Raw genomic sequence first — 25,121 nt, 5'->3', positions numbered from 1 at the left:
ATCTAAGTTTCCACCCTAGCTCCCTGAATTCCTGCCTTACATCCCTCTGTCTTTTCCTACCTATGTCGTTGGTACCTATGTGGACCATGACTTGGGGCTGCTCCCCCTCCCCCTTAAGGATCCCGAAAACACGATCCGAGACATCACGGACCCTGGCACCTGGGAGGCAACACACCGACCGCGTGTCTCTCTTGTTCCCACAGAATCTCCTATCTATCCCCCTAACTATGGAGTCTCCAATGACTAATGCTCTACTCCTCTCCCCCTTCCCTTCTGAGCAACAGGGACAGACTCTGTGCCAGAGACCTGTACCCCATGGCTTACCCCTGGTAAGTCCCCCCCCCCCCCACACAGTATCCAAAGCGGTATACTTGTTGCTAAGGGGAATGACCACAGGGGATCCCTGTACTGACTGCTCCCTCCCAGCCCCTCTCACCGTCACCCATTTATATTCTTCGGAGTAACTACACCCCTGAAGCTTCTATCTATGACCACCTCTGCCTCCCGAATGATCCAAAGTTCATCCAGCTCCAGTTCCCTAACGTGGTTTCTGAGGAGCTGGAGATGGGTGCACTTCCCACAGATGAAATCAGCAGGGACACTGACGGCGTCCCTCACCTCAAACATTCTGCAGGAGGAACATTGCACTACCTTCCCTGCCATCCCCTCTGGGGAAAAAAAAAGAAAAAAGAAAGAAATGAAATGAAAATCGCTTATTGTCACAAGTAGGCTTCAAATGAAGTTACCGTGAAAAGCCCCTAATCGCCGGCATTCCGGCACCTGTTCGGGGAGGCTGGTACGTGAATTGAACCGTGCTGCTGGCCTGCCTTGGTCTGCTTTCACAGCCAGCAATTTAGCCCTGTGCTAAATCAGCCCTGAAAGAGAAAGAGCTTACCTGTTATTCACCCCCCTTCTCAGCAAGCACTCACTCAGCAACGATAACACCTGAGGGAAAATAGAAGAAAAACTACTTACCAGTCGCCAGCCAATCCCTCACCTCCAGGCTGTGACGTCACGGTTCAACTTCTTTCTACTTCTACCTGCCCTCGAGCCTTCCTCTTGATCTTTACAGCGGTTGTTTTTTTTTGGTTACAGGAGGGGGTAGGGAGGGAAACACTGAAGAAGTGTTTCGGGTTTAAGTGTCACATGACAACAGCTCCTCCACAAACCACCTTGAAGTTAGGGTGACCACAACGGACCTATGTAAATTTCCCCACAACGGCCAATCAGCAGCTCCGCTCTACTGCCCTTTGCTGGATGCTTGTCTTCACTTGAACAGCTAGGATCTCTTGCACAGGTACACCTTCAAGTTAGGGTGACCACAACGGACATATGCAAATTTCCCCTGCAACAGCCAATCAGCAGCTCCGCTCTACTGCCCTCTGCTGGATGCTTGTCTTCACCTGAACAGCTAGGGTCTCTTGCACAGGTACACCTTCAAGTTAGGGTGACCACAACAGACATATGCAAATTTCCCCTGCAACAGCCAATCAGCAGCTCCGCTCTACTGCCCTCTGCTGGATGCTTGTCTTCACCTGAACAGCAAGGGTCTCTTGCACAGGTACACCTTCAAGTTAGGGTGACCACAACAGATGTATGCAAATTTCCACTGCAACAGCCAATCAGCAGCTCTGCTCTACTGCCCTCTGCTGGATGCTTGTCTTCACTTGAACAGCTAGGGTCTCTTGCACAGGTACACCTTCAAGTTAGGGTGACCACACGGATGTATGCAAATGTCCCCCGCAACAGCCAATCAGCAGCTCCGCTCTACTGCCCTCTGCTGGATGAGCTTAAGCTCATCCACAACTCTGCTGCCCTGTGTCCTAACTTGCATCAAACCTTGTTGATCTTTCACTTGCTCACGTAGGTTTACCCCCCGGTCCGTCAACGCCCTTCGTTGCAATCCCAGTTGAGGTTGTAACTGGATGGGAAGATCCCAGAATGTAACCTTGGCTCAAAAGATGCTAAATTCTGCTCATTTTTTTGGAGTGACAGAGTCACAGGACCGCTAATAAGCTTTAACAACAAGGAAAAAACATTTACTAAATGTGAAAAGTTGGATTATATTACAATACTCCTTTACTTTCCCCATAGCTTAACAAATAATAATAATAATAATAATTGCTTCAATGAAGTTACTGTGAAAAGTCCCTAGCACAGGGGCACAGATACGCACAGATTTCAAGATTAGCACAGATTGTAAAGTACATCTTAAGATGCAATGGTCTTGTTAACATAAAGTCCCTTTAAAGCACACAGTTTGGCGCTGGTCAAATACACATATTCCACTCTGAACCCAAGTTTGTGTCTGTGGTTTTCGCCTCAGAATCACCCCAGATGATTGTGACCTGAGAGTATCCAATCTCCATTCCCCAAAACTCATTTTAAAACCTTCTCTAATAAGAATGCTTTCCCTGAGCAGTTTGCATTCTAAAATCCAGTCCGGGTTTTCCAAATGACAATTTTCAACAAAGCTTCCACTCCACCGTGAACAGTGAATCCAGTTCAAGATTTTACACCAACCCCTTTTAGAATTTCCTCACTGCTGTACAAGCTGTTCGTTATTGCTTTAACTCTCAATTCTCAGATGTATTAAAATTACATCAAACCTTTCATCTACCTCTGAAGTCTGTTGTCCTGTTTTAAATCTAGTTACTGCAATCAGAACACTTTGTTTACTCTTCCTTGAATTCTTCTGAACAATACCTTGGTGTCTGTTCTCTGAACTTCAGGTGCCTTAGACATTCTTTCTGCCCCATTTCCCTGGTTATCTGGACTATAACTTGCATCTTTGCAACTCACTTGTCCTTTCCAGCTTATCCGAACAGAGCTGAGAGCTGTTCACTCGCCAGTGTTCTGTTTCCAACTTGTTCTGGCTTCCAGTTAAAACTGAAAACAAAGGAAAGTCCTACTCTCTGGGAAGTGGCCTCCTGTTGCTAAGCAATGACTTACTTGTATTTACTCTTGACACCGTAGCCCTCTCTCAGCACAATAGAATCAATGTTGAAACTCAACCAATCCCCACACATGCAAACACCTTTGTTCAGCATGAAACTAACTCAAGTTGCTTACCTTTCCAGGCACAGAAACATTAAATTAAATCCACGTAAGACTATGCCTTATTTCTAATGTTTACCAATACAAATATAAATCTCTTAAGACCACCTTTGTTTTCCAGACATCTCCCTGGACCTGGCCTCGCCCACCATGACTGTCACCTTTTCCTGCCATGCCACTCTCTGACGTAACCGCACTCCCCCTGTACCGTCATTCTGCAAACCCACCGTTTCCTCCGCTCCACTATTGCCCCCGTGCTCTGAAAATCCCTCCTTAAACCTCTCCTCCTTTAAGACGCTCGTCAATCCTCCCTCTTTGACCCAACCGTTTGGTGACCGGACCTGCGACCTCATGTGGTTTGGTGTCAAATTGTGTTTTGACACTGGCTCCTGTGAAGAGTTTTAACACTGTTCTACTGTGTTAGATGTCCCACAGAAATGCATGTTTTTGTTGCTATTGCTGAAAAAGGAGACATTTTGTCAAAGCTTTCTGTCTTGCACTCATCTGGACAATTCACAAGAATACTAAATGTAATGCAAAACAAAGATTTTTATGGAATGGGAGCTGATCAGATGGCAAGTGGTCTCTGGTAGGTAGTGGAGTTGCCATGGAGAATGCACCAGTTGATGGTGATTGACAGTTAACTGACAAGCATTGTTAGAACTTGCCAACCAATTTGCCCCTGCATCGGTGTTCTTGCGAATTGTCGTGATGGGTGCAAAACCAAATGCTTCGACCAAAATGTCTTTTTTCTTCCCTCAATACTCAAGTCTTGTGCGAAAAACGGCTATTTTTGTTGTTCATTGAGACGTGGTGGAGGTGAGGTCTTATTCAAGTGGTGGTTATGCCACCGCTGTTGATCTGTGTGTGTGTGTGTGTGTGCTTCGTTCCGTAGGGCGTCCCTTTCCCTCAGAATGAGGCCAACTCCATGGACGTAGTGGTGCAGTACGCCATCCATCAGCTTAACTTCCGGATCGAGGACATCATCATCTACGCCTGGTCCATCGGCGGATTCACAGGTACTGTCTGCTCCCCCTCCTTCCTGCCCCTGACCGAGCTCCACGAACCCCAGCCGGAGAGTTCTCCCCGATGGCCTGGCCAACGCTTACCCCTTCGGCAGCCGTTATTTCAAAGAAAAAGCGATTGCTGTTATTGGGAGCTGACTACGCACAAATTGGTTGTCGGTGGTCGTCGCGTTTCCTCCGGGGTCAACACTGACCCCCCTTCATTGACCGCGAGTGTCTGGCTCTTTTTAAAAAAATGTATTTCATTACAAACATGTATCAAAACAGGCTACAGCGAATAAAAACCCCGTGAAACATACTTCCCAGCAATCAACTATAAAGTCTGTACAGATTATCGCCCCCCTCGCCCCAGCGACGAACAGCTCCTCAAACACGGTCACAAACATCCCCCACCTTTCCTCAAACACCCCCCTGAAGAGCCCCTTAACTCATACTTTATCTTCTCTAACCGCAGGAAGCCGTACAGGTCACCCAACCAAGCTGCTACCCCCGGTGGCGATGCCGACCGCCACTCCAGCAAAATTCGCCGCCGTGCAATCAGAGAGGTGAATGCCACGACATCGGCCTTCCCTCTCTCCATGAGCTCCGGCTTCTCTGAGACCCCAAATATCGCCACCAAAGGGTCCGGGTCCACTCCCTCCTCCACTATCCTGGCTAAGACCACGAACACTCCCGCCCAGAATATTCCCAATTTTCCGCAACTCCACAACATGTGAGCATGACCCCCCCCCCCCCCCCCCACCCCCACCCCCCCCCCCCCCCCCCCCCCACACACACACACCTCTCACACTCATCTGCTACCCCCTGAAAGAACCCACTCATTCTCGCCCGAGTCATATGCACCCTGTGCACCACCTTAAACTAGTTTAAGGGGCTGGTTTAGCACAGTGGGCTAAGCAGCTGGCTTGTAATGCAAAACAAGACCAGCAGCGCGGGTTCAATCCCCGTACCGGCCTCCCCGAACAGGTGCCGGAATGTGGCGACCAGGGGCTTTTCACAGTAACTTCATTGAAGACTACTTGTGACAATAAGCGATTATTATTATTAACTGTATCAGGCTCATCCTTGCACAAGAGGAGATCCTGTTTACCCTCCGCAGTGCCCCTCTCTATACTTCCAAATGGATCTCCTCACCTAACTCCGCTTCCCATTTCTCCTTGATCTTCACCACCCGCTCGCCTCCCTGCTCCCCCAGCCACTTCTATACATCCCCAATTCTCCCCTCCCCTTCCACATCCGGAAGCAGCAGTCGCCCCAGCAGGGTGTAGAATGCCTGCAGTCCTGATCGAGGCCCCTGTTTCCCGTCACATCCTCCATCTCTGTTGCTTTGTCATAGACCTATCTTGATTTTTACGGGGTCTCTTTATTAAGGACAGGTCTGCATGGTCACTGGATTTCCCTGCGCTTGCTGTGTCACAGTGCCTCAGTGGGCTGGGGCCAGGCACGGGGACTGGATTTCCCTGCGCTTGCTGTGTCACAGTGCCTCAGTGGGCCAGGGCCAGGCACGGGGACTGGATTTCCCTGCGCTTGCTGTGTTACAGTGCCTCAGTGGGCCAGGGCCAGGCACGGGGACTGGATTTCCCTGCGCTTGCTGTGTCACAGTGCCTCAGTGGGCCAGGGCCAGGCACGGGGACTGGATTTCCCTGCGCTTGCTGTGTCACAGTGCCTCAGTGGGCCGGGGCCAGGCACGGGGACTGGATTTCCCTGCGCTTGCTGTGTTACAGTGCCTCAGTGGGCCGGGGCCAGGCACGGGGACTGGATTTCCCTGCGCTTGCTGTGTTACAGTGCCTCAGTGGGCCGGGGCCAGGCACGGGGACTGGATTTCCCTGCGCTTGCTGTGTTACAGTGCCTCAGTGGGCCGGGGCCAGGCATGGGGACTGGATTTCCCTGCGCTTGCTGTGTCACAGTGCCTCAGTGGGCCGGGGCCAGGCACGGGGACTGGATTTCCCTGCGCTTGCTGTGTTACAGTGCCTCAGTGGGCCGGGGCCAGGCACGGGGACTGGATTTCCCTGCGCTTGCTGTGTTACAGTGCCTCAGTGGGCCGGGGCCAGGCACGGGGACTGGATTTCCCTGCGCTTGCTGTGTTACAGTGCCTCAGTGGGCCGGGGCCAGGCACGGGGACTGGATTTCCCTGCGCTTGCTGTGTTACAGTGCCTCAGTGGGCCGGGGCCAGGCACGGAGACTGGATTTCCCTGCGCTTGCTGTGTCACAGTGCCTCAGTGGGCCGGGGCCAGGCACGGGGACTGGATTTCCCTGCGCTTGCTGTGTTACAGTGCCTCAGTGGACCGGGGCCAGGCATGGGGACTGGATTTCCCTGCGCTTGCTGTGTCACAGTGCCTCAGTGGACCGGGGCCAGGCACGGGGACTGGATTTCCCTGCGCTTGCTGTGTCACAGTGCCTCAGTGGGCCGGGGCCAGGCACGGGGACTGGATTTCCCTGCGCTTGCTGTGTTACAGTGCCTCAGTGGGCCGGGGCCAGGCACGGGGACTGGATTTCCCTGCGCTTGCTGTGTTACAGTGCCTCAGTGGGCCGGGGCCAGGCACGGGGACTGGATTTCCCTGCGCTTGCTGTGTCACAGTGCCTCAGTGGGCCGGGGCCAGGCACGGGGACTGGATTTCCCTGCGCTTGCTGTGTTACAGTGCCTCAGTGGGCCGGGGCCAGGCACGGGGACTGGATTTCCCTGCGCTTGCTGTGTTACAGTGCCTCAGTGGGCCGGGGCCAGGCATGGGGACTGGATTTCCCTGCGCTTGCTGTGTTACAGTGCCTCAGTGGGCCGGGGCCAGGCACGGGGACTGGATTTCCCTGCGCTTGCTGTGTTACAGTGCCTCAGTGGGCCGGGGCCAGGCACGGGGACTAGATTTCCCTGCGCTTGCTGTGTTACCGTGCCTCAGTGGGCCGGGGCCAGGCACGGGGACTGGATTTCCCTGCGCTTGCTGTGTTACAGTGCCTCAGTGGGCCAGGGCCAGGCATGGGGACTGGATTTCCCTGCGCTTGCTGTGTTACAGTGCCTCAGTGGGCCGGGGCCAGGCACGGGGACTGGATTTCCCTGCGCTTGCTGTGTTACAGTGCCTCAGTGGGCCAGGGCCAGGCATGGGGACTGGATTTCCCTGCGCTTGCTGTGTCACAGTGCCTCAGTGGACCGGGGCCAGGCACGGGGACTGGATTTCCCTGCGCTTGCTGTGTTACAGTGCCTCAGTGGACCGGAGCCAGGCACGGGGACTGGATTTCCCTGCGCTTGCTGTGTCACAGTGCCTCAGTGGGCCAGGGCCAGGCACGGGGACTGGATTTCCCTGCGCTTGCTGTGTCACAGTGCCTCAATGGGCCGGGGCAAGGCATGGGGACTGGATTTCCCTGCGCTTGCTGTGTCACAGTGCCTCAGTGGACCGGGGCCAGGCACGGGGACTGGATTTCCCTGCGCTTGCTGTGTCACAGTGCCTCAGTGGACCGGGGCCAGGCACGGGGACTGGATTTCCCTGCGCTTGCTGTGTTACAGTGCCTCAGTGGGCCGGGGCCAGGCACGGGGACTGGATTTCCCAGCGCTTGCTGTGTTACAGTGCCTCAGTGGGCCGGGGCCAGGCACGTGGACTGGATTTCCCTGCGCTTGCTGTGTTACAGTGCCTCAGTGGACCGGGGCCAGGCACGGGGACTGGATTTCCCTGCGCTTGCTGTGTTACAGTGCCTCAGTGGGCCGGGGCCAGGCACGGGGACTGGATTTCCCTGCGCTTGCTGTGTTACAGTGCCTCAGTGGGCCGGGGCCAGGCACGGGGACTGGATTTCCCTGCGCTTGCTGTGTTACAGTGCCTCAGTGGGCCGGGGCCAGGCACGGGGACTGGATTTCCCTGCGCTTGCTGTGTTACAGTGCCTCAGTGGGCCAGGGCCAGGCACGGGGACTGGATTTCCCTGCGCTTGCTGTGTCACAGTGCCTCAATGGACCGGGGCCAGGCACGGGGACTGGATTTCCCTGCGCTTGCTGTGTCACAGTGCCTCAATGGACCGGGGCCAGGCACGGGGACTGGATTTCCCTGCGCTTGCTGTGTCACAGTGCCTCAGTGGGCCAGACCAGGCATGGGGACTGGATTTCCCTGCGCTTGCTGTGTTACAGTGCCTCAGTGGGCCGGAGCCAGGCACGGGGACTGGATTTCCCTGCGCTTGCTGTGTTACAGTGCCTCAGTGGGCCAGGGCCAGGCATGGCGACTGGATTTCCCTGCGCTTGCTGTGTTACAGTGCCTCAGTGGGCCAGGGCCAGGCACGGGGACTGGATTTCCCTGCGCTTGCTGTGTCACAGTGCCTCAGTGGGCCGGAGCCAGGCACGGAGACTGGATTTCCCTGCGCTTGCTGTGTCACAGTGCCTCAGTGGGCCGGGGCCAGGCACGGGGACTGGATTTCCCTGCGCTTGCTGTGTCACAGTGCCTCAGTGGACCGGGGCCAGGCACGGGGACTGGATTTCCCTGCGCTTGCTGTGTCACAGTGCCTCAGTGGGCCGGGGCCAGGCACGGGGACTGGATTTCCCTGCGCTTGCTGTGTTACAGTGCCTCAGTGGGCCGGGGCCAGGCATGGGGACTGGATTTCCCTGCGCTTGCTGTGTCACAGTGCCTCAGTGGGCCGGGGCCAGGCACGGGGACTGGATTTCCCTGCGCTTGCTGTGTTACAGTGCCTCAGTGGGCCGGGGCCAGGCACGGGGACTGGATTTCCCTGCGCTTGCTGTGTTACAGTGCCTCAGTGGGCCGGGGCCAGGCATGGGGACTGGATTTCCCTGCGCTTGCTGTGTTACAGTGCCTCAGTGGACCGGGGCCAGGCACGGGGACTGGATTTCCCTGCGCTTGCTGTGTTACAGTGCCTCATTGGACCGGGGCCAGGCACGGGGACTGGATTTCCCTCCGCTTGCTGTGTTACAGTGCCTCAGTGGGCCGGGGCCAGGCACGGGGACTGGATTTCCCTGCGCTTGCTGTGTCACAGTGCCTCAGTGGACCGGGGCCAGGCATGGGGACTGGATTTCCCTGCGCTTGCTGTGTCACAGTGCCTCAGTGGGCCGGGGCCAGGCATGGGGACTGGATTTCCTTGCGCTTGCTGTGTTACAGTGCCTCAGTGGACCGGGGCCAGGCACGGGGACTGGATTTCCCTGCGCTTGCTGTGTCACAGTGCCTCAGTGGGCCGGGGCCAGGCACGGGGACTGGATTTCCCTGCGCTTGCTGTGTTACAGTGCCTCAGTGGGCCGGGGCCAGGCACGGGGACTGGATTTCCCTGCGCTTGCTGTGTTACAGTGCCTCAGTGGGCCGGGGCCAGGCACGGGGACTGGATTTCCCTGCGCTTGCTGTGTCACAGTGCCTCAGTGGGCCGGGGCCAGGCACGGGGACTGGATTTCCCTGCGCTTGCTGTGTTACAGTGCCTCAGTGGACCGGGGCCAGGCACGGGGACTGGATTTCACTGCGCTTGCTGTGTTACAGTGCCTCAGTGGGCCGGGGCCAGGCACGGGGACTGGATTTCCCTGCGCTTGCTGTGTGACAGTGCCTCAATGGACCGGGGCCAGGCACGGGGACTGGATTTCCCTGCACTTGCTGTGTTACAGTGCCTCTGTGGGCCGGGGCCAGGCACGGGGACTGGATATCCCTGCGCTTGCTGTGTCACAGTGCCTCAGTGGACCGGGGCCAGGCACGGGGACTGGATTTCCCTGCGCTTGCTGTGTTACAGTGCCTCAGTGGGCCGGGGCCAGGCACGGGGACTGGATTTCCCTGCGCTTGCTGTGTTACAGTGCCTCAGTGGGCCGGGGCCAGGCACGGGGACTGGATTTCCCTGCGCTTGCTGTGTTACAGTGCCTCAGTGGGCCGGGGCCAGGCACGGGGACTGGATTTCCCTGCGCTTGCTGTGTTACAGTGTCTCAGTGGGCCAGACCAGGCATGGGGACTGGATTTCCCTGCGCTTGCTGTGTTACAGTGCCTCAGTGGGCCGGTGCCAGGCACGGGGACTGGATTTCCCTGCGCTTGCTGTGTTACAGTGCCTCAGTGGGCCGGGGCCAGGCACGGGGACTGGATTTCCCTGCGCTTGCTGTGTCACAGTGCCTCAGTGGGCCGGGGCCAGGCACGGGGACTGGATTTCCCTGCGCTTGCTGTGTTACAGTGCCTCAGTGGACCGGGGCCAGGCACGGGGACTGGATTTCCCTGCGCTTGCTGTGTCACAGTGCCTCAGTGGGCCGGGGCCAGGCACGGGGACTGGATTTCCCTGCGCTTGCTGTGTCACAGTGCCTCAGTGGGCCGGGGCCAGGCACGGGGACTGGATTTCCCTGCGCTTGCTGTGTTACAGTGCCTCAGTGGACCGGGGCCAGGCACGGGGACTGGATTTCCCTGCGCTTGCTGTGTTACAGTGCCTCAGTGGGCCGGGGCCAGGCACGGGGACTGGATTTCCCTGCGCTTGCTGTGTCACAGTGCCTCAGTGGGCCGGGGCCAGGCATGGGGACTGGATTTCCCTGCGCTTGCTGTGTTACAGTGCCTCAGTGGACCGGGGCCAGGCACGGGGACTGGATTTCACTGCGCTTGCTGTGTTACAGTGCCTCAGTGGGCCGGGGCCAGGCACGGGGACTGGATTTCCCTGCGCTTGCTGTGTGACAGTGCCTCAATGGACCGGGGCCAGGCACGGGGACTGGATTTCCCTGCACTTGCTGTGTTACAGTGCCTCAGTGGACCGGGGCCAGGCACGGGGACTGGATTTCCCTGCGCTTGCTGTGTCACAGTGCCTCAGTGGGCCGGGGCCAGGCATGGGGACTGGATTTCCCTGCGCTTGCTGTGTTACAGTGCCTCAGTGGGCCGGGGCCAGGCACGGGGACTGGATTTCCCTGCGCTTGCTGTGTTACAGTGCCTCAGTGGGCCGGGGCCAGGCATGGGGACTGGATTTCCCTGCGCTTGCTGTGTTACAGTGCCTCAGTGGGCCGGGGCCAGGCACGGGGACTGGATTTCCCTGCGCTTGCTGTGTTACAGTGCCTCAGTGGGCCGGGGCCAGGCACGGGGACTGGATTTCCCTGCGCTTGCTGTGTTACAGTGCCTCAGTGGGCCGGGGCCAGGCACGGGGACTGGATTTCCCTGCGCATGCTGTGTTACAGTGCCTCAGTGGGCCGGGGCCAGGCACGGGGACTGGATTTCCCTGCGCTTGCTGTGTTACAGTGCCTCAGTGGACCGGGGCCAGGCACGGGGACTGGATTTCCCTGCGCTTGCTGTGTTACAGTGCCTCAGTGGGCCGGGGCCAGGCACGGGGACTGGATTTCCCTGCGCTTGCTGTGTTACAGTGCCTCAGTGGGTCGGGGCCAGGCACGGGGACTGGATTTCCCTGCGCTTGCTGTGTCACAGTGCCTCAGTGGGCCGGGGCCAGGCACGGGGACTGGATTTCCCTGTGCTTGCTGTGTTACAGTGCCTCAGTGGGCCGGAGCCAGGCACGGGGACTGGATTTCCCTGCGCATGCTGTGTTACAGTGCCTCAGTGGGCCGGGGCCAGGCATGGGGACTGGATTTCCCTGCGCTTGCTGTGTCACAGTGCCTCAGTGGACCGGGGCCAGGCACGGGGACTGGATTTCCCTGCGCTTGCTGTGTCACAGTGCCTCAATGGACCGGGGCCAGGCACGGGGACTGGATTTCCCTGCGCTTGCTGTGTCACAGTGCCTCAGTGGGCCAGAGCCAGGCACGGGGACTCGATTTCCCTGCGCTTGCTGTGTTACAGTGCCTCAGTGGGCCGGGGCCAGGCACGGGGACTGGATTTCCCTGCGCTTGCTGTGTTACAGTGCCTCAGTGGACCGGGGCCAGGCACGGGGACTGGATTTCCCTGCGCTTGCTGTGTTACAGTGCCTCAGTGGACCGGGGCCAGGCACGGGGACTGGATTTCCCTGCGCTTGCTGTGTCACAGTGCCTCAGTGGACCGGGGCCAGGCACGGGGACTGGATTTCCCTGCGCTTGCCGTGTTACAGTGCCTCAGTGGACCGGGGCCAGGCACGGGGACTGGATTTCCCTGCGCTTGCTGTGTCACAGTGCCTCAGTGGGCCGGGGCAAGGCACGGGGACTGGATTTCCCTGCGCTTGCTGTGTTACAGTGCCTCAATGGGCCGGAGCCAGGCACGGGGACTGGATTTCCCTGCGCTTGCTGTGTTACAGTGCCTCAGTGGGCCGGGGCCAGGCATGGGGACTGGATTTCCCTGCGCTTGCTGTGTTACAGTGCCTCAGTGGGCCAGAGCCAGGAACGGGGACTGGATTTCCCTGCGCTTGCTGTGTTACAGTGCCTCAGTGGGCCGGGGCCAGGCACGGGGACTGGATTTCCCTGCGCTTGCTGTGTCACAGTGCCTCAGTGGACCGGGGCCAGGCACGGGGACTGGATTTCCCTGCGCTTGCTGTGTTACAGTGCCTCAGTGGGCCGGGGCCATGCACGGGGACTGGATTTCCCTGCGCTTGCTGTGTCACAGTGCCTCAGTGGGCCGGGGCCAGGCACGGGGACTGGATTTCCCTGCGCTTGCTGTGTTACAGTGCCTCAGTGGGCCGGGGCCAGGCACGGGGACTGGATTTCCCTGCGCTTGCTGTGTCACAGTGCCTCAGTGGGCCGGGGCCAGGCACGGGGACTGGATTTCCCTGCGCTTGCTGTGTTACAGTGCCTCAGTGGGCCGGGGCCAGGCACGGGGACTGGATTTCCCTGCGCTTGCTGTGTCACAGTGCCTCAGTGGGCCGGGGCCAGGCATGGGGACTGGATTTCCCTGCGCTTGCTGTGTTACAGTGCCTCAGTGGGCCGGGGCCAGGCACGGGGACTGGATTTCCCTGCGCTTCCTGTGTTACAGTGTCTCAGTGGGCCAGACCAGGCATGGGGACTGGATTTCCCTGCGCTTGCTGTGTTACAGTGCCTCAGTGGGCCGGGGCCAGGCATGGGGACTGGATTTCCCTGCGCTTCCTGTGTTACAGTGTCTCAATGGGCCGGGGCCAGGCACGGGGACTGGATTTCCCTGCGCTTGCTGTGTCACAGTGCCTCAGTGGGCCGGGGCCAGGCACGGGGACTGGATTTCCCTGCGCTTGCTGTGTTACAGTGCCTCAGTGGGCCGGGGCCAGGCACGGGGACTGGATTTCCCTGCGCTTGCTGTGTTACAGTGCCTCAGTGGGCCGGGGCCAGGCACGGGGACTGGATTTCCCTGCGCATGCTGTGTTACAGTGTCTCAGTGGGCCAGACCAGGCATGGGGACTGGATTTCCCTGCGCTTGCTGTGTTACAGTGTCTCAGTGGGCCGGGGCCAGGCACGGGGACTGGATTTCCCTGCGCTTGCTGTGTCACAGTGCCTCAGTGGGCCAGAGCCAGGCACGGGGACTGGATTTCCCTGCGCTTGCTGTGTTACAGTGCCTCAGTGGGCCGGGGCCCGGCACGGGGACTGGATTTCCCTGCGCTTGCTGTGTTACAGTGCCTCAGTGGGCCGGGGCCAGGCACGGGGACTGGATTTCCCTGCGCTTGCTGTGTCACAGTGCCTCAGTGGGCCAGAGCCAGGCACGGGGACTGGATTTCCCTGCGCTTGCTGTGTTACAGTGCCTCAGTGGGCCGGGGCCAGGCACGGGGACTGGATTTCCCTGCGCTTGCTGTGTCACAGTGCCTCAGTGGGCCGGGGCCAGGCACGGGGACTGGATTTCCCTGCGCTTGCTGTGTTACAGTGCCTCAGTGGGCCGGGGCAAGGCACGGGGACTGGATTTCCCTGTGCTTGCTGTGTTACAGTGCCTCAGTGGACTGGGGCCAGGCACGGGGACTGGATTTCCCTGCGCTTGCTGTGTTACAGTGCCTCAGTGGACCGGGGCCAGGCACGGGGACTGGATTTCCCTGCGCTTGCTGTGTTACAGTGCCTCAATGGGCCGGGGCCAGGCACGGGGACTGGATTTCCCTGCGCTTGCTGTGTTACAGTGCCTCAGTGGGCCGGGGCCAGGCACGGGGACTGGATTTCCCTGCGCTTGCTGTGTTACAGTGCCTCAGTGGGCCGGGGCCAGGCACGGGGACTGGATTTCCCTGCGCTTGCTGTGTTACAGTGCCTCAATGGACCGGGGCCAGGCACGGGGACTGGATTTCCCTGCACTTGCTGTGTTACAGTGCCTCAGTGGACCGGGGCCAGGCACGGGGACTGGATTTCCCTGCGCTTGCTGTGTTACAGTGCCTCAGTGGACCGGGGCCAGGCACGGGGACTGGATTTCCCTGCGCTTGCTGTGTTACAGTGCCTCAGTGGGCCGGGGCCAGGCACGGGGACTGGATTTCCCTGCGCTTGCTGTGTTACAGTGCCTCAGTGGGCCGGAGCCAGGCACGGGGACTGGATTTCCCTGCGCTTGCTGTGTTACAGTGCCTCAGTGGGCCGGAGCCAGGCACGGGGACTGGATTTCCCTGCGCTTGCTGTGTTACAGTGCCTCAGTGGGCCGGGGCCAGGCACGGGGACTGGATTTCCCTGCGCTTGCTGTGTTACAGTGCCTCAGTGGGCCGGGGCCAGGCACGGGGACTGGATTTCCCTGCGCTTGCTGTGTCACAGTGCCTCAGTGGGCCAGGGCCAGGCACGGGGACTGGATTTCCCTGCGCTTGCTGTGTTACAGTGCCTCAGTGGGCCGGGGCCAGGCATGGGGACTGGATTTCCCTGCGCTTGCTGTGTTACAGTGCCTCAGTGGGCCGGGGCCAGGCACGGGGACTGGATTTCCCTGCGCTTGCTGTGTTACAGTGCCTCAGTGGGCCGGGGCCAGGCACGGGGACTGGATTTCCCTGCGCTTGCTGTGTTACAGTGCCTCAATGGGCCGGGGCCAGGCACGGGGACTGGATTTCCCTGCGCTTGCTGTGTTACAGTGCCTCAGTGGGCCGGGGCCAGGCACGGGGACTGGATTTCCCTGCGCATGCTGTGTTACAGTGCCTCAGTGGGCCGGAGCCAGGCACGGGGACTGGATTTCCCTGCGCTTGCTGTGTTACAGTGGCTCAGTGGGCCGGAGCCAGGCACGGGGACTGGATTTCCCTGCGCTTGCTGTGTTACAGTGCCTCAGTGGACCGGGGCCAGGCACGGGGACTGGATTTCCCTGCGCTTGCTGTGTCACAGTGCCTCAGTGGGCCGGGGCCAGGCACGGGGACTGGATTTCCCTGCGCTTGCTGTGTTACAGTGCCTCAGTGGGCCGGGGCCAGGCATGGGGACTGGATTTCCCTGCGCATGCTGTGTTACAGTGCCTCAGTGGGCCGGGGCCAGGCACGGGGACTGGATTTCCCTGCGCTTGCTGTGTTACAGTGCCTCAGTGGGCCAGGGCCAGGCACGGGGACTGGATTTCCCTGCGCTTGCTGTGTTACAGTGCCTCAGTGGGCCGGGGCCAGGCACGGGGACTGGATTTCCCTGCGCTTGCTGTGTTACAGTGCCTCAGTGGGCCGGGGCCAGGCATGGGGACTGGATTTCCCTGCGCATGCTGTGTTACAGTGCCTCAGTGGGCCGGGGCCAGGCACGGGGACTGGATTTCCCTGCGCTTGCTGTGTTACAGTGCCTCAGTGGGCCAGGGCCAGGCACGGGGACTGGATTTCCCTGCGCTTGCTGTGTTACAGTGCCTCAGTGGGCCGGGGCCAGGCACGGGGACTGGATTTCCCTGCGCTTGCTGTGTCACAGTGCCTCAGTGGACCGGGGCCAGGCACGGGGAATCACCCCCCCCACATCTTCCTGCCCAGTAGCTCACGGAGCCCCGAGCACAGCAGGAAAACAAAACGAAACCATGCGGACGCGGTCCAGTCCGTCTGTCATTCACTTGCAGGTGGTTGTCAGCTTTGTCAATGTCTTTTCCAGCTACCTGGGCAACGATGACCTACCCAGAGATCAGTGCCCTCGTCTTGGACGCTTCCTTTGATGACCTCGTACCCCTGGCGCTGAAGGTCATGCCGGAGAGCTGCAGTGAGTGACCTTTAACCCCACCCACCCTGCTTCCTCCAGACTGGATTTGAATTGTGAAAAGGGTGGGGGGGGGGGGAGAGAGACAGGAAAAGAATTGAAGGTGGAGGGAGGGCTGGAGATGGACTGAGAGATGGTGGACAATGAGCGACGAGGGAGTTACAGGGAGCGAGACGTAGCTTTGCTTTTAGCAGAGCCCTGGGAAGAGCACCTCACTCTAAAGCAATCCACCCACAAGTCACGGTCATCGTCTTTCTGTCTACAGGCACCTGAAAGTAGGAGGACCGGTCGACAAGGCGGCTCAGAGGTTCTGGGGAATCCTTTCCTTCCCGAACTGAGATATTGGATATAAGGGCAGGGAGAGTCTGCTGGGACTTCCTGAAACACCAGTTAGGCCGCAACTTGAGTATTGTGCGTGCAGTTCCGATCACGCCGTTACAGAGAGGGCGTAATCGCTCAGGAGAAGGTAGAGAGGAGATTTACGTGGATGTTGCCAGCCAGGGCTGGGGAATTACAGGGACGTGGAAAGATTGGAGAGGCGGCTGTTCTCCTGGGAACAGAGGAAGCTGGGGGGGGGGGGGGGGGGGGGGGGGGCGGGGAGAGATTTAATGGAGATGTTCGAAATTGTGAGGGGACCTGGATAGAGTGGAGGGAAGGGCCCGACTGCTGTAGCAGAGAGGTCAGTGACCCGGGGGGCATCGGTCGGAAGTGATTGGCGGAAAGGTTAAAGGGGAGGTGAGGAAAATATTGTTTACCCAGAGGGTTGTGTGTGTGAGGGGCGGGGGGCGGGGGGGAACTCTCTGCTTGAAAGGATAGGAGAGGCAGAGACCCTCAACTCCTTGAAAAGGGGTCTGGATATGGACCTCAAGTGTCATAACCGTCAGGGCTACCAACCAAACGCTGGAAGGTGGGATTAGGCTGTGGGGGGGGGGCTCCTTGTGGGATTAGGCTGTGGGGGGGGGGGGCTTCTTGTGGGATTAGGCTGTGGGGGGGTGGGGGGGGGGCTCCTTGTGGGATTAGGCTGTGGGGCTCCTTTTCCAGCCGGCGCAGGCACGATGGGCAGACTGGCCTTCTCCTGTGCCGTAAATCTCAGGTTCGGTGCACACCGTACTTTAAATTGCCGGCCCTTAATCAAAGGTGGGGGTGCGGCTGTGAAACCCTGGTCTTCCTGTTCCTGGTGGAACAGATCCTCCCTCGTCCTCTTCTGTGGGAACCACGTGCGGCTCGCCGTCACTGGAGAGCGAAACAGAAGTTAGCCTTTCGCGTCCGTGCGACCCTGAATCGAAGACTGAAGAGAGGTCACTGGCCCTGAGACGTCAACTCTGTTTCCCGTGCAGGGCCGACCTCTGACCTGTCGGATTTTACCCCCTCGCCTTTTGTTTTAATTAGAATGGGTGTGTTGTTAATGGACCTTGTCTTCGAATGTTTAATTTGCTGGCTTTGTCCAAATGGTGGTAACAATAATTATAATGCTCCTCCCCGCACACCCCTCCCGTCTTTTTCTTCTGGTGTGTGGTCGTGAGAAGTTTGTTCTGTTGTGCGTTGGGCTCGAGTGGAACGTGAATGACCTTGACCTCTAACACACTCTCTCTCTCTTCCTCCCCACCCTCCTCCTGTCGTCGACAGAGGGCCTTGTCACGCGGACCGTCCGGGACTACCTGAACCTCAACAATGCGGAGCAGCTGTGCAAGTGAGTCAGTTTGGGTGGCTGCCCCACTGCCGTAGCCCTGTGGCCGGCTCAGAGTGCTTTGGTCAATGGCGATGGATGCACGACCGCCAACAGGCCGCCCTCTGTCATTTGCATCTGTGTGTAAATTGTGAATCGTTTGGAGTGAGGCCCAGCGATCTAAACCTTCCCGCCTTTTATTCCACAGGTATCAAGGCCCCGTGTTACTGATTAGGAGAACAAAGGACGAGATCATCACCACGTACGTACAACTCACTCTTGCGATTGCACCCACCTTGTGTGAAGGACCCCCACTCATTTCCCTCCTCCGTTAGCGGAGCTCTTTCAGAGGGGTCGGTGCAGACTCGATGGGCCAAATGGCCTCCTTCTGCAGCGTAGGGGCGCGATCAAAGGCCAAACAGAGGAGGCTTGAGAGGAGATTTGATGGAGAGGTTCAAAATCACGAGGAAGCTGGACAGAGTCGATGGGGAGGAACTGTTCCCAGCTCGTGAAAGGATCGAGAACGAGGGGGGGCACAGATTTAACGTGATTCGCAAAAGAAGCGAATGAGATGTGAGAACGAACGCAGCGAGTGGTTGGGTCTGAAATTCGCTGCCTGGAAGTGAGGTGGAGGGAGATTCTATTTTTTTAAATATAAATTTAGAGTACCCAATTCATTCTTTCCAATTAAGGGGCAATTTAGTGCGGCCAATCCACCTACCCTGCACATCTTTGGGTTGTGGGGGCGAAACCCACGCAGACACGGGGAGAATGTGCAAACTCCACACGGACAGTGACCCAGAGCCGGGATCGAACCTGGGACCTCGGCGCCGTGAGGCAGCAGGGCTAACCCACTGCGCCACCGTGCTGCCCTATGGTGAAGGGAGATTAAATCGAGACATTAAAATATAAAATTTACAGTGCAGAAGGAGGCCATTCAACCCACCGGCTCTTGGAAAGAGCATCTTACCCAAGCCCACCCCATCCCTGTAACCCCACCTAACATTTTGGACACTAAGGGGCAATTTATCATGTCCAGTCCACCTAGCCTGCACGTCTTCGGACTGTGGGAGGAAACCGGAGCACCCGGAGGAAACCCACGCACACACGGGGAGAACGTGCAGATAAGCAGGTGAGTGAGAAAGGAACAGAAGGAGAGGTTGATGCGGTTGGAAGGTAACGTCTGGAGCATAAAGATCAGCTTGAAGCGGCTGGGTCAAATGGCCTGTCTCTGCACCCACAGTTTGATAATATTCATCTCATTTCCCTTTGAAAGTTACGATGAAACCTCTTCCTCCTGAGAACTCACAGCGTTGACCAGCAAGCTCCGCCAACAGCCGTGGTGGGATTTGAACAGAGCATTAGCTCTGGGCCGGTCACGAGGCCACAATCTCCCACCGTCACAGCCACGGGATTGTACCTGGCTCTCCGAGTGAAATTCACAGACAGTGGCCGGGAATCGAACCTGGGACCCTGGAGCTGTGAGGCAACAGTGCTAACCACTGTGCTGCCGTGCTGCATTCGACTAATCTGAAATGTCGAATGTTTTGGGGAGAAGCCTGGGGCGATGGCACACGACCGCATCAACCTCTCCTTGTATTCCTTTCTCACTCACCTGCTTATCTATCGATGGCTTGTCTGCTATTGATATTTTGGAACCCAAGTATTCACGTCCGAGCTGTTGAGTGAATGCAGCTGCCACCCGGTGGTGCAAGCGAGTAACTGCACCACCTGGTTGCTGAGTGGCCGTAAAGGAGGTTGAGGGGAGGGTTTGGGAGTGAGTACGGGAGCGAGCCTCGAAGCAGAACCGGCAAGTCACGAGTGTGAAGCATTTTCAATCAGCGTAAAGTGGGATCTCAATGCGTCCGTGTCCAATTTCACATGTTGGATTGGTTTGTGGTCACGTTTACCGTGCAGCTTAAACAGATCATTCCGCACATGCAAAGAAAATGCAAAATAGGGCAAACATAAAATACACAATGTAAATACACAACACCGGCATCGGGTGAAGCATGCAGGGTGTAGTGTTAATGAAATCAGTCCAGAAGAGGGTCGTTTAGGAGTCTGGTGACAGTGGGGAAGAAGCTGTTTTGAGTCTGTTCGTGCGTGTTCTCAGACTTCTGTATCTCCTGCCCGATGGAAGAAGTTGGAAGAGTGAGTAAGCCGGGTGGGAGGGGTCTTTGATTATGCTGCCCGCTTTCCCCAGGCAGCGGGAGGTGTAGATGGAGTCAATGGACGGAATGATTAGGGGCTGGCACGGCAGCACAGTGGTTAGCTCTGCTGCTTCACAGCTCCAGGGTCCCGGATTCGATTCCCGGCTTGGGTCACTGTCTGTGCGGAGTCTGCGCGTTCTCCCCGTGTCTGCGTGGGTTTCCTCCGGGTGCTCCGGTTTCCTCCCACAAGTCCCGAAAGACGTGCTGTTAGGTGAATTGGACATTCTGAATTCTCCCTCTGTGTACCCGAACAGGTGCCGGAGTGTGGAGACTAGGGGCTTTTCAAGGTAACCTCATCGCAGTGTTAGTGTAACAATAGAGATTGTTATTATTATCGCTGTTTCATCAGGCAGCAGGAAATGACTGCGCGGCTGCTACAGTGCAGGCGGGCGGATCCCAGTGACTCCCTCACACTGGAGAGCGGGTCGCAGTGACTCCCTCACACTGGAGAGCGGGTCGCAGTGACTCCCTCACACTGGAGAGGGGTCCCAGTGACTCCCTCACACTGGAGAGCGGGTCGCAGTGACTCCCTCACACTGCAGAGCGGGTCGCAGTGACTCCCTCACACTGGAGAGCGGGTCCCAGTGACTCCCTCACACTGGAGAGCGGGTCCCAGTGACTCCCTCACTGGAGAGTGGATCCCAGTGACTCCCTCACACTGGAGAGCGGAACCCAGTGACTCACTCACACTGGAGAGCGGGTCGCAGTGACTCCCTCACACTGCAGAGCGGGTCGCAGTGACTCCCTCACACTGGAGAGCGGGTCCCAGTGACTCCCTCACACTGGAGAGCGGGTCCCAGTGACTCCCTCACTGGAGAGTGGATCCCAGTGACTCCCTCACACTGGAGAGCGGAACCCAGTGACTCACTCACACTGGAGAGCGGGTCCCAGTGACTCCCTCACTGGAGAGCGGGTCCCAGTGACAAACTCACACTGGAGAGCGGGTCCCAGTGACTCCTTCACTGGAGAGCGGATCCCAGTGACTCCCTCACACTGGAGAGCGGGTCCCAGTGACTCCCTCACTACAGAGCGGATCCCAGTGACTCCCTCACTGGAGAGCGGATCCCAGTGACTCCCTCACTGGAGAGCGGGTCCCAGTGACTCCCTCACTGGAGAGCGGGTCCCAGTGACGCCCTCACTGGAGAGCGGGTCCCAGTGACGCCCTCACTGGAGAGCGGGTCCCAGTGACTCCCTCACTGGAGAGCGGGTCCCAGTGACTCCCTCACTGGAGAGCGGGTCCCAGTGACTCTCTCACACTGGAGAGCGGGTCCCAGTGACTCCCTCACTGGTGAGCGGGTCCCAGTGACTCCCTCACACTGGTGAGCGGATCCCAGTGACTCCCTCACTGGTGAGCGGATCCCAGTGACTTCCTCACTGGAGAGCGGGTCCCTGTGACTCCCTCACTGGAGAGTGGGTCCCAGTGACTCCCTCACTGGAGAGCGAGTCCCAGTGACTCCCTCACTGGAGTACGGGTCCCAGTGACTCCCTCACACTGGAGAGCGGGTCCCTGTGACTCCCTCACTGGAGAGCGGGTCCCAGTGACTCCCTCACTGGAGAGCGGATCCCAGTGACTCCCTCACTGGAGAGCGGGTCCCAGTGACTCCCTCACTGGAGAGCGCGTCCCAGTGACTCCCTCACTGGAGAGCGGGTCCCAGTGACTCCCTCACTGGAGAGCGCGTCCCAGTGACTCCCTCACTGGAGAGCGGGTCCCAGTGACTCCCTCACTGGAGAGCGGGTCCCAGTGACTCCCTCACTGGAGAGGGGTCCCAGTGACTCCCTCACTGGAGAGGGGTCCCAGTGACTTGCTCACACTGGAGAGCGGGTCCCAGTGCCTCCCTCACTGGAGAGGGGTCCCAGTGACTCCCTCACTGGAGAGGGTTCCCAGTGACTCCCTCACACTGGAGAGCGAGTCCCAGTGACTCCCTCACACTGGAGAGCGGGTCCCAGTGACTCACTCACTGGAGAGCGGGTCCCAGTGCCTCCCTCACTGGAGAGGGGTCCCAGTGACTCCCTCACACTGGAGAGCGAGTCCCAGTGACTCCCTCACACTGGAGAGCGGGTCCCAGTGCCTCCCTCACACTGGAGAGCGGGTCCCAGTGACTCCCTCACTGGAGAGCGGATCCCAGTGACTCTCTCACACTGGAGAGTAGGTCCCGGTGACTCCCTCACACTGGAGAGCGGGTCCCAGTGACTCCATCACACTGGAGAGCGGATCCCAGTGACTCCATCACACTGGAGAGCGGGTCCCAGTGACTACCTCACACTGGAGAGCGGGTCCCAGTGACTCCCTCACTGGAGAGTGGATCCCAGTGACTCCCTCACACTGGAGAGCGAGTCCCAGTGACTCCCTCACACTGGAGAGCGGGTCCCAGTGACTCCCTCACTGGAGAGCGGGTCCCTGTGACTCCCTCACTGGAGAGCGGGTCCCAGTGACTCCCTCACACTGGAGAGCGGGTCCCAGTGACTCCCTCACTGGAGAGTGGGTCCCGGTGACTCCCTCACACTGGAGAGCGAGTCCCAGTGACTCCCTCACACTGGAGAGTGGGTCCCAGTGCCTCCCTCACTGGAGAGTGGGTCCCGGTGACTCCTGCAGCCATTGAAGTGGAAGTTCGAGTTTCTCCCCTCCCAGATTATGTTACAATTTCCAAAAGGCAATTTAAATCTAAAAGGTCCTCAAGCAATGTGGGCCCCGCTGGCCAGGCCAGCATTTATTGTCCATCTCTAATTGCCCCTTGACAAGGTGGTGCTGAGCTGCCGTCTTGAAGCCGCTGCAGTCCCTGAGGTGTAGGTACACCCACCGTGCTGTTAGGGAGGGAGCTCCAGGATTTGGCGACACTGAAGGAACGGCCGATATATTTCCCCGTCGGGATGGGGAGTGACTTGGAGGGGAACCTCCAGGTGGGGGTGATCCCAGGTATCTGCTGCTCTTGTCCTTCGAGATGGTGGTGGCCGTGGGTTTGGAAGGTGCTGCCTGAGGAACCTCAGTGAGTTCCCGCAGTGAATCTTGTCGATTCCTGCAGGAGGAGTGGGCCTGGGCAGGGGCCTATTTCGAAGGGTCAGAGTGGACCCGATGGTCCGAATGACCTCTTTCTGCTGGAGGGATTCTATAATTATTCTAAAATCCAACTGGTTCACTCGTGTCCTTCAATCTGCCGTCCTTACCCGGTCTGGCCGACACGTGACTTCAGGCCCCACTGCGATTTGGTTGACCCTTAACTGTGTGAAATGGCTGAGCGAGACAGTCAGTTCAAGGGCATGTAGGGGAGGGCAATCAACACCCACATCCCCGGGGAGGGCAATCAGCACCCACATCCCCGGGCAGGACAATCAACACCCACATCCCCGGGGAGGACAATCAGCACCCACATCCCCGGGCAGGACAATCAACACCCACATCCCCGGGGAGGGCAATCAGCACCCACATCCCCGGGGAGGACAATCAGCACCCACATCCCCGGGCAGGACAATCAACACCCACATCCCCGGGGAGGGCAATCAGCACCCACATCCCCGGGGAGGGCAATCAACACCCACATCCCTGGGCAGGACAATCAACACCCACATCCCCGGGGAGGGCAATCAGCACCCACATCCCCGGGGAGGGCAATCAACACCCACATCCCCGGGGAGGGCAATCAACACCCACATCCCCGGGGAGGGCAATCAACACCCACATTCCCGGGGAGGACAATCAACACCCACATCCCCGGGGGGGGCAATCAGCACCCACATCCCCGGGCAGGACAATCAACACCCACATCCCCGGGGAGGGCAATCAGCACCCACATCCCCGGGGAGGGCAATCAACACCCACATCCCCGGGGAGGGCAATCAGCCCCACATCCCCGGGGAGGGCAATCAGCACCCACATCCCCGGGGAGGGCAATCAGCACCCACATCCCCGGGGAGGGCAATCAACACCCACATCCCCGGGCAGGACAATCAACACCCACATCCCCGGGGAGGGCAATCAGCACCCACATCCCCGGGGAGGGCAATCAGCACCCACATCCCCGGGGAGGACAATCAGCACCCACATCCCCGGGGAGGACAATCAGCACCCACATCCCCGGGGAGGACAATCAACACCCACATCCCCGGGGAGGGCAATCAGCACCCACATCCCCGGGGAGGACAATCAGCACCCACATCCCCGGGGAGGACAATCAGCGCCCACATCCCCGGGGAGGGCAATCAACACCCACATCCCCGGGGAGGGCAATCAACACCCACATCCCCGGGGAGGACAATCAACACCCACATCCCCGGGGAGGACAATCAGCACCCACATCCCCGGGGAGGGCAATCAGCACCCACATCCCCGGGGAGGGCAATCAACACCCACATCCCCGGGGAGGACAATCAACACCCACATCCCCGGGGAGGACAATCAACACCCACATCCCCGGGGAGGACAATCAGCACCCACATCCCCGGGGAGGGCAATCAGCACCCACATCCCCGGGGAGGGCAATCAGCACCCACATCCCCGGGGAGGGCAATCAACACCCACATCCCCGGGGAGGGCAATCAACACCCACATCCCCGGGGAGGGCAATCAACACCCACATCCCCGGGGAGGGCAATCAGCACCCACATCCCCGGGGAGGGCAATCAGCACCCTCATCCCCGGGGAGGACAATCAGCACCCACATCCCCGGGGAGGACAATCAACACCCACATCCCCGGGGAGGACAATCAGCACCCACATCCCCGGGGAGGGCAATCAGCACCCACATCCCCGGGAGGACAATCAACACCCACATCCCCGGGGAGGACAATCAGCACCCACATCCCCGGGGAGGGCAATCAGCACCCTCATCCCCGGGGAGGACAATCAACACCCACATCCCCGGGGGGGGCAATCAACACCCACATCCCCGGGGAGGACAATCAGCACCCACATCCCCAGGGAGGGCAATCAACACCCACATCCCCGGGGAGGGCAATCAGCACCCACATCCCCGGGGAGGACAATCAGCACCCACATCCCCGGGGAGGACAATCAGCACCCACATCCCCGGGAGGGCAATCAGCACCCACATCCCCGGGCAGGACAATCAACACCCACATCCCCGGGGAGGGCAATCAACACCCACATCCCCGGGGAGGGCAATCAGCACCCACATCCCCGGGGAGGACAATCAACACCCACATCCCCGGGGAGGACAATCAACACCCACATCCCCGGGGAGGGCAATCAACACCCACATCCCCGGGGAGGACAATCAACACCCACATCCCCGGGGAGGACAATCAGCACCCACATCCCCGGGGAGGAC

The 25,121-nt window shown here is 58.9% G+C and overlaps 1 protein-coding gene across 3 annotated transcripts in view; it reads left to right on the top strand.

Annotated features, from left to right (window-relative positions):
* abhd16a (abhydrolase domain containing 16A, phospholipase) overlaps positions 1-25,121 on the top strand; it is a 138,401-nt gene that overhangs the window by 90,950 nt on the left and 22,330 nt on the right. For all 3 annotated transcript variants that reach the window (XM_072475752.1, XM_072475751.1, XM_072475750.1), the window contains 4 exons: positions 3,953-4,076; positions 15,859-15,963; positions 17,587-17,650; positions 17,835-17,888. In XM_072475752.1, coding sequence (XP_072331853.1) covers positions 3,953-4,076; positions 15,859-15,963; positions 17,587-17,650; positions 17,835-17,888 — 347 coding nt within the window. The remainder of the gene's footprint in view (positions 1-3,952; positions 4,077-15,858; positions 15,964-17,586; positions 17,651-17,834; positions 17,889-25,121) is intronic.

Source organism: Scyliorhinus torazame, chromosome 14 (assembly GCF_047496885.1).
Source record: "Scyliorhinus torazame isolate Kashiwa2021f chromosome 14, sScyTor2.1, whole genome shotgun sequence".
Lineage (NCBI taxonomy): Eukaryota > Metazoa > Chordata > Chondrichthyes > Carcharhiniformes > Scyliorhinidae > Scyliorhinus > Scyliorhinus torazame.
Note: the sequence above shows the minus strand (reverse complement) of the source record. Positions and strands in the feature narration are given on the sequence as shown.